General features: G+C 55.7%; 4 protein-coding genes across 4 annotated transcripts in view; 2 read left to right on the top strand and 2 right to left on the bottom strand.

Annotated features, from left to right (window-relative positions):
- Window positions 1-2,793, bottom strand: part of LOC135406327 (olfactory receptor 14J1-like) — a 28,366-nt gene extending 25,573 nt beyond the window's left edge. Inside the window, exons 1-2 of the mRNA XM_064640738.1 lie at window positions 2,640-2,793; window positions 887-1,063 (exon numbers count right to left, since the gene is read on the bottom strand). Coding sequence (XP_064496808.1) covers window positions 887-1,063; window positions 2,640-2,793 — 331 coding nt within the window. The remainder of the gene's footprint in view (window positions 1-886; window positions 1,064-2,639) is intronic.
- The window catches only part of LOC135405349 (zinc finger protein 70-like), a 431,851-nt gene that overhangs the window by 91,063 nt on the left and 325,848 nt on the right, over window positions 1-14,940 (bottom strand). The gene's annotated exons all lie outside the window — the stretch shown is intronic.
- LOC135405331 (zinc finger protein 239-like) overlaps window positions 1-14,940 on the top strand; it is a 169,957-nt gene that overhangs the window by 63,496 nt on the left and 91,521 nt on the right. The window lies entirely within an intron of this gene.
- The window catches only part of LOC135405284 (zinc finger protein 239-like), a 92,314-nt gene that overhangs the window by 65,398 nt on the left and 11,976 nt on the right, over window positions 1-14,940 (top strand). The window lies entirely within an intron of this gene.

The raw sequence follows: 14,940 nt of genomic DNA, 5'->3' as shown, positions 1-14,940 counted from the left end.
GCCCAGCCAGGCTGAGCAATGCCCGGGAGCACCCCCTGGGTGTGGACTCATCTGCAAACGGCGTGTGGAGCACGGCTTGGAGGAAGGGGCCAGAATCAAAGTCCATCATCTTCAGCTCGCCAGTGTCCAGGTCAACAACAAGGAGCTTGTCATCCCTGACGTCGTCCTTGATGTCTCCAGCAGCAGCCCCACCCGGCACAGCTTCTCCAGAGGCCCCTTCTCCTTCCCTGGGGGCCAGACCAGGCTGTCAGTGTTCTGCCGAGGGCCCAGCTGTCTGTGAAGCGGGACGAGCAAAACCAGGTTGGATGGTGGCCACCAGCACTTGGAAGACCAGGTCTGCAGCCCAGCTCCAGCACAAAGAGGTGCATGTTCCCATGTGATAATCCCCCCTCAGTGCTACAGGCATGACAAAAAAATCTGGTTTTCTTTACTTCTTATTGCCAAGAGATGTGTGGAGGTGTTACTTGCCAGGCCCCTGGATCAAAGTGAGCACGTGGATCTCTCCTGTCTTCTAGAGCAGGCAAATGCCCTGCACCCAAGGATGGCACAACAGGTCTTCCAATGCTGGCCTGTCCGAGGGGCGGATGGACAAACACCACCTGATAAGGTGCTGGCACCCTGGGGGGAAAATGGCCGGTCAGTTGGAGAAGGATCCTGTCCCCTTTGTCCCACTGTCCACGTGTCCAGGCTGTGCTGGCTGTGCTCAGAGCTGTGCCCAAACTTCTCCATTGATTCTCCCTTTTGGAGGAGAGCAGGATGGCAGGACACAGGCCACCTCCTCAGGCCACCCATGGGACACAAACAGCTTCAAGAGCGGTGTCCTCGTGAGCCCGCTGCCCTCTCCCAACACCGTTATTCCCCCCGTGCCACAAAGATTGGTATCCACCTCGAGAGACCCGTGGTGGGAACGGGAGCTGGTCCCAGATGGTGTTGGTGCCTCTGCAGAACGGGTGCTTCCCACAGACCATCTGGTAGAGCAGGATGCCCAGGGACCAGACCGTGGCCGCCTCGCCGCGGTAGCGTTTGAAGCAGATCCACTCTGGCGGGCTGTATGACGGTGTTCCTACGGAATACAGACGGAGTTCATCAGGTGGATGCTGCCTGCTCCCAGAGCCTCACCCCAGCATCCCTGGCAATGTGGGGCCTGCCCCAGTGGCACACGCTGTGACCCACTGCCTTCTCATCGGCCCCTGACTCTTGGTTACAAACTTGGGGTTGGAGAAGAAGACACTGGTGTCCAAGAGGGCAGCAGAAGCCCTGGGAAGGCCCAACTATTACATGCAAGGGAAAAACCCAGCCAGTGGTGGGGAAAAGCCATGCCTTCTCCCCGCCCCACTGCACTGCCCCCAACAATTCATCATAAGCCAAGGCAAACAAGGCGAGTGGAGCAGCCCAAGCCCTTCCTTTCCTGCACACCAAGCCAGCTGGTGCGCAGTTCTGACCCCCTTCTCTGCTACCCTCGCGGGGGTTTTGGTCAGGCTGGCTCCCCCCTGCCCCAGACCCAGACCTTCCGCGCGGGCGAGACGTGGCCGTCAGCGTTCGGGCCGGGGCCCGGCACGGCCCCCGAGCGCCCCTCGAGCGGCCCGGGCCGGGCTTCCCCACCCGCAGCGGGCAGCGGCGGCGGAGCTCTGCCCGGGGAACCCGCCGAGGAGGCGGCAGCGGCCGCGGCGCCCGCGTCCCCCGCCGGCCCCGGCAGGCGCCGGGCTCGAGCCGGGCGGAGCCAAGGGGCGGCGAGGCCGAACCCGTCCCACAGCCCGTTCCACAGCCCGCCCCAAAACCCGCCCCACAGCCCGTCCCACAGCCCGTCCCACAGCCCATCCCACAGCCCGCCCCTCAGCCCGCCCCACAGCCCGCCCCTCAGCCCGCCCCAAAACCCGCCCCACAGCCCGCCCCTCAGCCCGCCCCACAGCCCATCCCACAGCCCGCCCCACAGCCCGCCCCTCAGCCCGCCCCACAGCCCATCCCACAGCCCGCCCCACAGCCCGTCCCACAGCCCGTCCCACAGCCCATCCCACAGCCCGTCCCACAGCCCGCCCCTCAGCCCGCCCCACAGCCCGTCCCACAGCCCGTCCCACAGCCCGTCCCACAGCCCATCCCACAGCCAGCCCCACAGCCCGCCCCACAGACCGTCCCACAGCCCGTCCCACAGCCCGTCCCACAGCCCATCCCACAGCCCGTCCCACAGCCCGTCCCACAGCCCATCCCACAGCCCGTCCCACAGCCCGCCCCAAAACCCGCCCCACAGCCCGTCCCACAGCCCATCCCACAGCCCGCCCCAAAACCCGCCCCACAGCCCATCCCACAGCCCGCCCCACAGGAGCGCCCAGCAGCGCCTCAGCCGGCGCGCCGGGAGCCGGGCGAGGGCGGGACCGCGCCGGGCCGCCCAGGGCCGGGGACGGGGCGGCCCCGCCCGGCAGAGGGGAACGGCCGGGGCCATGGCCCGGGCCGGCAAGGGGAGGGGGGACCGGGAACGGGACAGGGACACCGGGACAGGGACACCGGGAGAGGGACACCGGGACAGGGACACCGGGACAGGGACACTGGGACAGGGACACTGTGACAGGGACACCGGGACAGCGGGAGAGGGAGACTGGGAACGGGACAGGGACACCAGGACAGGGACACCGGGACAAGGACACCGGGACAGGGACACCGGGAGACGGTGAGGAGGAAGAAGAGCAAGAGCAGGAGAAAGACCGAGAGCTCGTCTCTAGAGTCGCTGCTGCTGCCGCCGCTGCTGCTGCCGAAGCGCCGGGGCCGTTGGTCCGTTCGTCGGTTCGTCCGTTTGTCCATTTGTCCGTTCCCCGTTGGCCCCCGCGCGCCCCGGGGGCAGCCCCGGCTGGAGTCACGGAGCTCCCCTTCCTCCCGCACCCATGCCGAGACCACGGGCTTTATTAGCTGCTTCACTTTATTTTGACTTCTTTGCTGGCAATCTTGCAACTTCCCGCCCGCTCGGCCCGCGCTGCTGTCGCTTCCTCCCAGGCCAGCCGGGGTCTGGACTTGCCCCTGAAGTTTGGGAAGGGGTTTGCTCAGTGAGGAGCCCCGGCACGTCCGGCCAGCGCCAGGCAGAGCCAGCCCCGGGGGAGGGCAGAGCAGGACGATCGGCAGGGGAAATGCAGCCCTTTGGGGTCAGCGCTGCTCCCCGACCACACCAGGGCTGTTCCTGTTTTCCTGCCCTCTTAGAGGGGAAAACCGGCGACTGCAGAGAGGATTAAAAAGAAGACAATTAGAAGACTATTCTTGCTGCCATTTGGATGCCAGTCCATCCTAATAAATGTAGGCTTAATTTGGAATGGACACGATTTAGCAGCTTTTTCAGCACACAGTATTTAATAGCTCCCTTTCGGGGGACAGTGGAAAAAGGGGGGGGAGAACGGGAGAAAAGGGGGGGCTGGGACCTTCAAACTGAGCAGGGAAGGGGCTGAGACTCTGAAACCGAGCAGGGCAGAGGGGAAGAAACAGCCCCAAACCGAGCCGGGGAGGGAGCTGAGGACTGTGGGGATGATGAGAAAGGGGTGGGAGAGGGGAGAAAAGGGGTGTTGGACAGTGGGCAGGGGGACAGAGGGAGGGGGGTTCCCATATGGGTCCCCCCTGTCCCCCATCAGTTGGGCCCTGGAGCGGTTCACTGGGGCTCTGGGAGGGGGCAGATCCGCCCTGGGAATGTCCACTGCTTCTGTAACCCTTTCTGTGCTTGCTCTGGTCATGATTCTCCACAGGTCCCCAACCCTGGGGGCTGATGGGGGGACTCCCCCCACCCAGCAGCAGGTGCTGCAGCAGCTGTGGGGCAGAGGGGGTGGGAAAGGGGGGTCCGGGGTGGCCCCCTGAGCTCCCAACCTGCTGTGGGGACAGAGGGCTGCTGGGGTAGCACCGCCTGACCCGTGTCCCTGCACACACAGGGCTGTTCCAGTTCCTGGGAAATTAGCTCGTACATATTCATTGCACATTTTTACATCTTCCCGAGCTACCCCAGAGTGGGCGGTGTTCCATGGAAATCTCGGGACGCGCCTTCTGGCGCCTGCGCACTTCTCTCTGGTGCTCCTCTCGGGTGGTCGCAGGGGATGAAGGCTCAAAGTCTTCCTCTCCCGCTCGCCCGATGCCTGGGCGAGACCGCCCGCTGATTGACTGTGGGGGTCTCTCTGGAGGCGGGGAGCGCACAGAGCGCCATGTTGGCTGGGGGGAAGTGATGGAGGAGGCGGCGGCTGGTGCACTGCACTGTGAGTGGAAAGGCTGGAGGGCTCGGGAGGGTTTAGCGGAGGGGTTCGGGGGTTCCCGAGGGGCAGAGCGCGGGGCCTTGGAGCCCTCTTGGGAGCTGCGGGGCTCGGGGGCTTTTCCAACGCCCTGGCTGCACTGCGCAGGCGCGCCGGCGGAGAGCTCATGAAAGAACTACAACTCCCATGAGGCCCCGCGTCACGTGCTGGACCCGCCATTTCTTTTCGGGCCACAGCGCCCCTGCCGGCCCGGCGGACCGACCTCAGGGAAAGGGGATCCTGATGCCCGCCCTGAACCCCAGAGACCGCAAAACTCAGCACACAGAGATCCTACAGGGAGGGTTCAGCAGTGGGGTTCAGGGGGTCCCCCAGCCCCCAGGGGAGGGGGCCTGGTGGTGCCCCCCAAAGTCCAGGGACGAGATGTACCACATCCGGGTAAGGGGATCCCAGTGCCCCCAGTATAGCCCAGGGACCTCCCAGTGACTCTCAGTACGGCCCAGTAACCCCCTCAGTGACTAGCCAGTGCATCCCAGTGACCTCCCACTGCCTCCCAGTATGGCCCAATGATCCTCCAGTAAGCACCCAGTAACCCCCAGTATGGCCCAGTAACCTCCCAGTGTCCCCTCGTGTGTCCTGGTAATCCCCCAGGAACTCCCCAGTCATCTGCCAGTGTGCCCCAGTTCCCCCCCAGTCCCTCACAGTGCCCTCCCAGCATCCCTCAGTAACCCCCCAGTCCCTCCCAGTGCCCCCTGGTTCCCCCCAGTGTGTCCCAGTAATCCCCAGTAATGACCCAGTGCCCCACAAAGCCCCCAAACTATCCCCAGTGTGTCCCCAGATGCCCTTGGCCTTTCTGTGAACGTGGGGGGAAGGAGGGGTGTTTTTGGGGTCAGAGGGTGCAGAGGGGCTCCTGGAGTGAGATGGAGGGTTGAGGACATCAGGGATGGGGTTTGGGGACAGTGGGGAGGGGTTTGGGGACAGTGGAATTGGGGGTGTCAAGGGAGGAATTGGGGCCATGGGCAGGCCCTGGGGACATTGGAGACACCAGGGGGGTCTCGGGGTGTCAAGGGGGGAGTTGGGGACACCAAGAGGGTGTTGGGGACACCAGGAGGGTCTCAGGACTCACCTGCTCGTGGTGCTGCCCCTCCTCTCCCCCCCCAGCCCCATTAACCCCCCCTTCCCCAGGTGGTTCCTTTGCCCATGGGCAGCAAAGCCCCCACTGCTTCTGCAACAGGAGAGTGTTGGAGCCATGGACCATTAACATTCCAGTCTCTCCCAGCTCTGCATCCCAAAAGTCGAGAGGGATCAGTCTGTCACCTCAAAGTGAATCAATCCCATTGAAAATGGCTCGATCCCATTCCAAAACCTCTGTGTTTCTTATTTTCCCTATGTAATTCTGGGGCAGCTGGTGCCACTCCTCAGCTCTCAGCAGGCTGAGGCTTGGCCTTGCACTTTTGCCTTTGCTGGATTTCTTCATCAAATATTTCTCTCTCCCTGAAAAGAAACATATGGAAGGTTTTCAATAATCTGGACATCTTTAGACCATCTGGACAAATGACAGTTTGCAGTGTTGGGACAGCTCAGCCACAACATTTTCCATGTTTAATCGTTTATTCCCATCCCTCCCAGGAGGGAGGACACTGAACTCTTCCACAGAAACAGAAACAGAAAACTAGTAAAAAAAATTCAGAGACTACTGAAAATGAAAAATACCTTTTGCTCACAGGTGGCCCTTTCACGTCCTTCTCTTCTGCCTTCCTGCAATCCACGTTATCCACGGCAGCAGTTGCCTAGATCATGGCCCAAAAAAGCTTTTTAATTCATTTATAATCATTCCAGAAAACTGAATCACAGCTGGGGGGTGGGAGACCAAACAGGTGTTCAGGCTGGAGAGCCAGAGGCAGCTCCCCAGAGAGAGGCCTCAGAGATAGGGATGGAATCCATCAGACGGCCTTGGGCACTCTGTGAGAGGGAGAGAAGAAGCTGCTGACTTCAGGGGAAGGACACCTGCGGTGAACACCTGCTACCAAAGTTAAAAATGAGAAGGAAGAGACTGCTTTAGTTCACCCCACTTATGAAATATGAATTAATTTATAATTAAGAATGACAGTGTGTTGTTAGAAAAATTTGACTAGTGTGGATAAGTTAGAAAAAGTGTGTGACAGTGTGTTAAATAGGTCCATGCATGCCTCCTTCCCTGTAGCCTAGAAATTCCTGTGCTAGGTGGGATAAAAAAACTTTACTGTAAACATTGCATGCCTATTCTGCCATTTTGGGGTGGACGAGGAGGACGGAAGAATAAAACTTCTATTTTTAGTGACACAGTCAGATTGTCTTTATTAACAGCCAAGAATAGTAAAAGAGTTTAAAACTGTGTCAGGACAGATTTTAGGCATCAGCAGGTCTCCACAATTCCTTTAGTTCCATGAGGCTCTGCAGTGTCACAACTGGCCCTTGACTCCATGAGGTTCCAAAAAGTCCCAGGGTTCCTTTGGCTCCATGAGGCCCTGTAGTGTCACAATGGCCTCTTGATTCCTTGAGGTTCCATAGGGTCCCAGGATTCATTTTTTCCATGAGGCCGTGGACTTTTACTCTGGAGCCCTGATTCCCTGCAGCCATGCTGTGTCACAATGGCACCTTGGTTCCATGAGATCCTACAGTGTCCCAGGGTTCCTTCTGGAGCATGAGACCCTGCAGTGTCACAGGTGCCCCTTGATTCCATGATATTCCACAGGGTTCCTCTGATTCCATGAGGCCCCACATGTCACAATGGCCCCTTGATTCCAGGAGGTTCCACAGTGTCCCAAGGGTCCCTTTAGCTCCGTGGGGCTCTTTGACATCCCCTGACCTCCCGGCTCTTTAGGAGCCCTGAGAACTTCACCAGGGGGAAGTGCCGGATTCTGCCCTGGGATGGGGCAACCCCGCATGGACGGACAGACTGGGAAGGAGAGGCTGGAAAGCAGTGCCGGGAAAGGGCCCTGGGGGTGCTGGTGGGTGGCCAGTTGGCCCTGAGTCAGCAGTGCCCTGGCAGCCAGGAGGGCCAAGCCTGTCCTGGGGGCATCAGGCCCAGCATGGCCAGCCGGGCCAGGGAGGGGATTGTCCCGCTCTGCTCTGCCCTGGGGCGGCCTCACCTGCACCATTGGGGCAGTTTGGGGGGACACAATGGAAGGGAGAGATTGAGCCATTGGAGAGTGTCCAAAGGAGGGCAAGGAAGATGGGGAAGAGCGTTGGGGGGAAGGCGTGTGAGGACACTGAGGGCACTTGGTGTGTTCAGCTGGAGGAGACTGAGGGGAGACCTCACTGCAGGTCCAACTTCCTGGGGAGGGGCAGAGGAGGGGCAGGCCGTGAGCTCTGCTCTGGGGGGACCAGGGACAGGACTGAGGGAATGGCCTGGAGTTGTGTCAGGGCAGGGTTAGGTTGGATCTTAGAAAAAAGATTCTTCCCCCAGAGGGTGGTTGGGCACTGACCAGGCTCCCCAGGGCAGTGGGCACAGCACCAAGGCTGACAGAGCTCAAGAAGTGTTTGGATGATCCTCTCAGGCTCATGGTGTGACCCTTGGGGATGGTCCTGTGCAGGGCTAAGGGTTGGACTGGATGATCCTTGTGGGTCCCTTCCAACTCAACCTATTCTGTCATTCTGTGATTATCAACCCTGTGTTCAGTACAAAGCCGAAACACAGACCTGCACCAGCCACGGGGAAGAAATTTAACTGTACTCCCCCTGAAACCAGCACACCCTTTAGGGGCTCTCCCAGAAACATCCCACAGTCCATTTGCCACCTGGAACCAGTGACTCTGAGTTCCTGCTTCCCCAGCCCCAGGGATGGTCTCCTTGTCTGCTCATTCCTCCACACTCTCTTCTCAGTGATGGCATCTTAACCAGACAAGCCCCTGGGAATAATTTTCTTCAAAGTCTTCAATTCTTTTGTGGTTGATTAGACAGATCTCAGAAATGCATTTCAAGTGAATATCTTGTATTAATAAAGCCATTTAAAAAAGATGTCTTTTTGTGGCCTGTTTACTTTTTTCCTGTTTTTACACTGATATCAGCAATCCCCAGTTGATATTGATCCCAAGCACCTCCTAATTCAGTCTGAATAGATAAGAAAATCAAGACCCTTGATGTCTGAGAATCCATCAGAATTTATCCCTATCCCCACCCCACCATTCCCTCATCAAACCCCTGGCACTCAAAGCAGCCTTGGGCAAATCTCAGCTCCCTCCACTCAAGGCTGGACCTGCAGGTTTCAGCTCCTTGGCACCAACTCCCACCTGCTTGGCTTGGAGAAAGAGCTGCCCAAGACACAGAGGGATGTTCATTTATTGCCAGCAAACAAAACCAGAGGAAGGCACAGCTCAATAAATACCAAAAGTCCTTCTCCTGTTGTATATTAAGTCCACATTGTCTCCACTGAAGTCCACTTTGCACAGTAGATAGTCTCAGCTCTTCCAGCTCCAGGCACAGGGCCAGTCCCTAAGCTGGGGCAGCCAGAAAGCTGTTCTCATTTCCTGATCAGTCCTGCTCTGCTCAGGAAAGGAATCTCGCACAAAAGGTTATTGCAGGTTCTTTTATGTCACTCAAATCCTATAGGAGACTGCCCAGTTAGACTAAGTCTCTGGGACACACAAGATGGGGGCTACTGAAAAAGGAGGGAATGGAAAGATGACTTTTTTTTTTAAGAAAACATCAAAAGCATAGAAAATAAAAAACTGTACATAAGGAAAGACCTCATTGTTCATGAGTTCTGGCACACAGTGGGAGCGTCATTCAGCAAACAATATTCTACAATTCAACCTCACGGACTGTTCTGACCCAAAAATCAAATCCCCTGGAGGTACACAGAGTGTTTCCACATCCCTCTGCATCATCCACCGAGTGCACCCAAGTCCTCGAGCAGAAACAATCCTAAGGGTGGGTTTGCCTTTGCTTAAGGCAGGACTCATCCAAACTGTCCTCCCTAACATATTCCTCATATGGACCACAGGGATTTTATCCCCTTCAATGGTACGGAGAGGTTCTTTTTAGGCAGGGCCAGTTCAACTGGTAGAGTTACCTAACTAGGTCTGTGTGATGCCTTAAAGCTTTCTGGATATTTTTCTTTATTATTTTAAAAGTAGTTGTGTAGTGAATGTAGATGTTAATGTAGCTGTATTATATGACACCCTTTAGCACAGTCGTTTACACAGACTCAGCAATATGACCCCATTTGATATCAAACTTTCTAAATTCCTTTAGCGTGTTTAGACTTCTTTTCAAGGTAGAATTGTAGAAAAACACCTCTATTGGACAACATCACACCCTAGGCCTGGAGAACAACATCCCACAAGAGACAAAGCAACCTTCCAGCCCAGAACTTTGGAGGTGCTCCAAGGACTGTACGTGCTGTGAAGAAGATAAAGATGAGGAAGAAGGGGTCCCAAAGACCCCAAACCCAATTCCCCAAGGGGCGTGTTGGGGGGCAGAACTGGGCAGAACCGCGGGGTGGAGAGTTCTGGCATTGGACAGACCATCTTCTAAAACTGTAGAACCATTGCCTGGGAGGGTGCGTCGTGTGTGTTCCCCTGGGCCTGTGGGCCTGATTAAAGGACCTGCTCTTTTGAGCTGATCTTAGACACTGAACTGGCCTGGAGTTTTATCTCTTGAGCTTACAGGATTAACTAACTGGGTGGCTTTTGCTAAATGCACATCCCAAGGTTTGAAGGTCCCACTGCCCATTGCTGTCAAGGTGGTTTTGAACAGTCCACTCTACCATTCAACTTTCCCAGCTGCTGGTGCCTGACAGGGAATATGATCCATCCACTCCATGTCCAGCTCTCTGGTCCAGGTGTGCACAAGGTGGTTTTGGAAAAGAGTCCTGCTGTCCAACTCCAGTGTTTCTGGAGGGCCGTGTCTCCACAGGACTTGTTTTTCCAGGCCCAGGATGGTGTTCTGGGCAGTGGTGGGAGGCACAGGGGGTGTCTCTTGCCATCCAGGGGTTGTGTCCACCATTGTCAGCACGTAGAGCTTTGCCTTGGTGGGTTTGGGGAGTGTGCTGGGATCAATCTGCCAGGCCTGCCCACATCTCTATCTCAGCCATCATCCCCCACCCCACAGGGGCTTTACCCTCTTGGCCTCTTTGATGGCAGCACATGTTTCCCAGTTCTGGAGAACCTGGCAGTTGCTGTCCATGGTTAAATGCAGCCCTGGATCCCAAGCCCAGCTGGATGTTGCACCTCTTCCCTGAGGCCCTGAGGTGTCCTGGGCCCAGCGAGCCAGGAATAATTCCCCCTTGTGTTGCCAGTCCAGCTCTACCTGAGACACTTTCATCTGCTCCGTCCCATCCCCCTGTCCATTGTTGGATGTCACTCAGGAGCCCAACTCTTGGCTCCCTGTGCATCTCCAGGATGGACTTTCACAGCCAACCTCTTGACCCGGGGGGCAGGAGGCCTAAAATGCCATCAGACAATGCCAACAGTGCCAGATCTCATGCAAGCTGTCTGTGAGATCTGCCAGTTATCGGTGGCACCCTGGGAATGGTTTTGGTGTTGGATGATGCTCAAACCAGCCTGGTTCACCCAACTCCAAACACACATCCTGCTTTTGGAAGTTGGATGGCACAGAGAAGCTGCTCACTGGCCTGTCCATTTGTGAGGAGCAGTCAATCCCTTCCTACTAGAGAAGTCCAGTCCCCTTTCATGCAGGTAGGTTCTTCCAACACAGCCCTTCTTGGGGTAGATGTGTGGAGATTCCTGCCTTGGGTGGGGATGCCCTCCAAGGACTCTCCTCAAGGCTGAGCAAAAGAAATCTCCCCACGACCGCTGGTCTGGTGAGTTCCATCAGATCTCTACATAATAATTTTTTCTTTTGGCTAGCTTGAATATAATTGTTTCAATAATTGCATCAATATAGTGCACTATCCTATCCTATACTGTACTACTAGTGGCTTTAGCCTTTGTATTGTGTAGTAAATAATTTTGATTTAGATATTTTGCCTGACCATTTTTAAGAATAAATGATTCATTTTATAGAAATATTCTCATTTGGCCAATCATTAAAACCTGTGGGACAAAAGTGGTTCAATCCCACTTTTGTAATTCCTTAACTTTATTTTGTTGACAAAATCTGAGGCAAAGATTGGATCCCTTATTCCTTGAGGCTCCGCAGTGGGACAATGGCTCCTTGATTCCATGAGGTTCCACTGTTTCCCAGCGTTTTTTGGCTCCAGAAGGCCCTGCAGTGTGACAATGGCCCAATGATTCCATCATTTTCCCCAGTGTCACGATGGACCCTTGATTCCATGAGGTTCCCCAGTGTCACAATGGTCCCTTTGACTCCAGAAGGCCTTGCAGAATCAGAATGGCCCCTGGATTCTGTGAGGTTCCACAGCGTCACAATGACCCCTTGATTCCATGAGATTCCGCAATGTCCCATTGGTTCCTGTTTGGTTCCAAAAGGTTCTGGGATGTCACACTGGCCCCTTGATTCCCTGACATTCCACAAAGTCCCGGGGTCCTTTTGATTCCATGAGGTTCCACAGTGTCCCATGTTCCCTTTGGTTCCAGGAGGCCCCAGTGTATTCCAATGGCCCCTGGATTCCAGGAGATTCCACAGTGTCCTGGGGTTCCCTTGTCTCCCTGACTTTTGGCAGTGTCCAGGGTCCCTTTGTTCCCAGGAGGTTCCTTTGTTTCCATCAGGCCCTGCCACGTCCCAGACTCCCTTTGGTTCCATGAGGCGCTGCAGGGTCACAATGTCCCCTTTATTCCATGAGGTTCCACCATGTCCCAGGGTTCCTTTGGTTCCATGGGATTCTACAGTGCCAACCCACAGCTTCTGACAGGGCTGCTCCCAGTCAGGCAGCTCCAGCCTGTGCCATGGCCAGGCTGAGTCCCCTACAGGGGCAGACACTGCCATTTGTCCCTCGGGGAATTCAGCAGGTTCCTGCCCAGATGTGCTCTCCTCCTCCCTGAAACCCTTCCCTGCCTGGGATGGAGCCCCATTGTGTTTGTGCAGGAATGGATCCATGGCCATCCTGCCACTGCCCCAATTGAATGCTGCACAAACGTCACTGCAGGCCCGACCCTGGATGCAGGAACAGTCTGGGAACTCCAGGCCTGCTGACATTCAGCAGAGCCAGTCGGGGTCACAAAGAGCACAACTGACTGCCTGTTGAAGGGATTGAAAATGTGCAAGTACCAGAGAGAGGAGACTGATCTGTGCCCTTGGTGGCACCAACAGAGCAGGAAGGTGGCCCAGGACAGACCATGTGGACTTAATATAGAGCAGAGGAAGGAGTTTTGATTTTTATTGAGCTGTGCCTTCCTCTGGTTTTGTTTGCTGGCAATAAATGAACATCCCTCTGTGTCTCGGGCAGCTCTTTCTCCAAGCCAAGCAGGTGGGAGTTGGTGCCAAGGAGCTGAAAGCTGCAGGTCCAGCCTTGAGTGGAGGGAGCTGAGATTTGCCCAAGGCTGCTTTGAGTGCCAGGGGTTTGATGAGGGAATGGTGGGGTGGGGGTAGGGATAAAGTCTGATGGATTGTCAGACACAAAGGGTGTTGATTTTGGTATCTATTCACACTGAATTAGGAGCTGCTTGGGATCAATATCGACTGGGGATTGTTGATGTCAGTGTATAAACAGGAAAAAAGTAAACAGGCCACAAAAAAAGGAAATATTTTCTCATTGCTTCTTTAATACAATATATTCACTTGGAATGCACTTCTGGGATCTGTCTAATTAACCACAAAAGAAATGAAGACTCACAAGTAAATTATCTCCAAGGGACTTGTCTGGTTAAGATGCCAACACTGAAAATAGAGTGTGGAGGAATGAGCAGACAAGGAGACCATCCCTGAGGCTGGGGAAGCAGGAACTCAGAGTCACTGATTACAGGAAGCAAATGGACTGTGGGATGTGGCTGTGAAATCTGTCTAATAAACCACAAAAGAATGGGAGACTTAAAAGTAAATTATTCCCAGAGTTTTGTCTCCTTAAGATGTTTTGAGTGTCAGGGAGCACTTTGGCACTGAATTCCTGAACTGAGGATCTGAAGACTGAACAAGCCTCTAGAGAAGTTAAATTCATAAGGAAACCTCCAAGTTTCTGAGGATGTCAGCAAGCCCCACTGAGGCCATCACTGAAAAGAGAGTGTGGAGGGAATGAGCAGACAAGGAGACCATCCCTGGGGCTGGGGAAGCAGGAACTCAGAGTCACTGGTTCCAGGTGGCAAATGGACTGTGGGATGTTTCTGGGAGAGCCCCTAAAGGCTGTGCTGGTTTCAGGAGGAGTACAGTTAAATTTCTTCCTGGTGGCTGGTGCAGGTCTGTGTTTTGGTTTGTGCTGAACACAGGGTTGATAATCACAGAATGACAGAATAGGCTGAGTTGGAAGGGACCCACAAGGATCATCCAGTCCAACCCCTACCCTGCACAGGACTATCCTCAAGAGTCACACCATGAGCCTGAGAGGATCATCCAAACACTTCTTGAGCTCTGTCAGCCTTGGTGCTGTGCCCACTGCCCTGGGGAGCCTGGTCAGTGCCCAACCACCCTCTGGGGGAAGAATCTTTTTTCTAAGATCCAACCTGACCCTCCCCTGACACAACTCCAGGCCATTCCCTCAGTCCTGTCCCTGGTCCCCCCAGAGCAGAGCTCAGGGCCTGCCCCTCCTCTGCCCCTCCCCAGGAAGCTGGACCTGCAGTGAGGTCTCCCCTCAGTCTCCTCCAGCTGAACACACCAAGTGCCCTCAGTGTCCTCACACGCCTTCCCCCCAAGGCCCTTCCCCATCTTCCTTGCCCTCCTTTGGACACTCTCCAATGGCTCAATCTCTCCCTTCCATTGTGTCCCCCCAAACTGCCCCAATGGTGCAGGTGAGGCCGCCCCAGGGCAGAGCAGAGCGGGACAATCCCCTCCCTGGCCCGGCCGGCCATGCTGGGCCTGATGCCCCCAGGACAGGCTTGGCCCTCCTGGCTGCCAGGGCACTGCTGACTCAGGGCCAACTGGCCACCCACCAGCACCCCCAGGGCCCTTTCCCAGCACTGCTTTCCAGCCTCTCCTTCCCAGTCTGTCCGTCCATGCAGGGTTGCCCCATCCCAGGGCAGAATCCGGCACTTCCCCCTGGTGAAGTTCTCAGGGCTCCTAAAGAGCCGGGAGGTCACGGAATGTCAAAGAGCCCCATGGAGCTAAAGGGACCCTTGGGACACTGTGGAACCTCCTGGAATCAAGGGGCCATTGTGACATGTGAGGCCTCATGGAACAAAAGGAATCCTGGGCAACTGCAGAAACACATGGGATCAAGTGGTCACTGGGACATGCGGGGCCTCATGGAATCAGGGGAGCCCTGGGACACTGTGGAACCTCACTGAATCCAGAGGCCACTGTAACACTGCAGGGCCTCTTTAAACCAAAGGGGCTTGTGCTGGGCTGTCACAGGCCAGGGCAGGAGTAGCTGGAGAGTCCCTGGCCCAGCCATTAGCCACGGGCTGAGCCGTCAGCTCCTGCTGAGAGAAGGGACCTCACAGGCCCTTCTGAAGGGGTTAATAGCGGGTCTATTGGCTCTCAGGATGAAGATATGGACTGGGGAAGCTTTCAGGTGTATCCTTGATGATAAAGAAGTCAGTACACAGCTCTAATAGGGAAAACAAAGGCAGACTGTAAAGTTGGTAGGCCTAGGATGTGGGAACTGCAATAAGGCCTTGAGCTTTGCCAAATGTATCACCAATAGATCCTAGCCAATGAAAACGCTGTTGCTTGCTTACCTAAA

Source organism: Pseudopipra pipra, chromosome W (assembly GCF_036250125.1).
Source record: "Pseudopipra pipra isolate bDixPip1 chromosome W, bDixPip1.hap1, whole genome shotgun sequence".
NCBI classification, from domain to species: Eukaryota; Metazoa; Chordata; class Aves; order Passeriformes; family Pipridae; genus Pseudopipra; species Pseudopipra pipra.
Note: the sequence above shows the minus strand (reverse complement) of the source record. Positions and strands in the feature narration are given on the sequence as shown.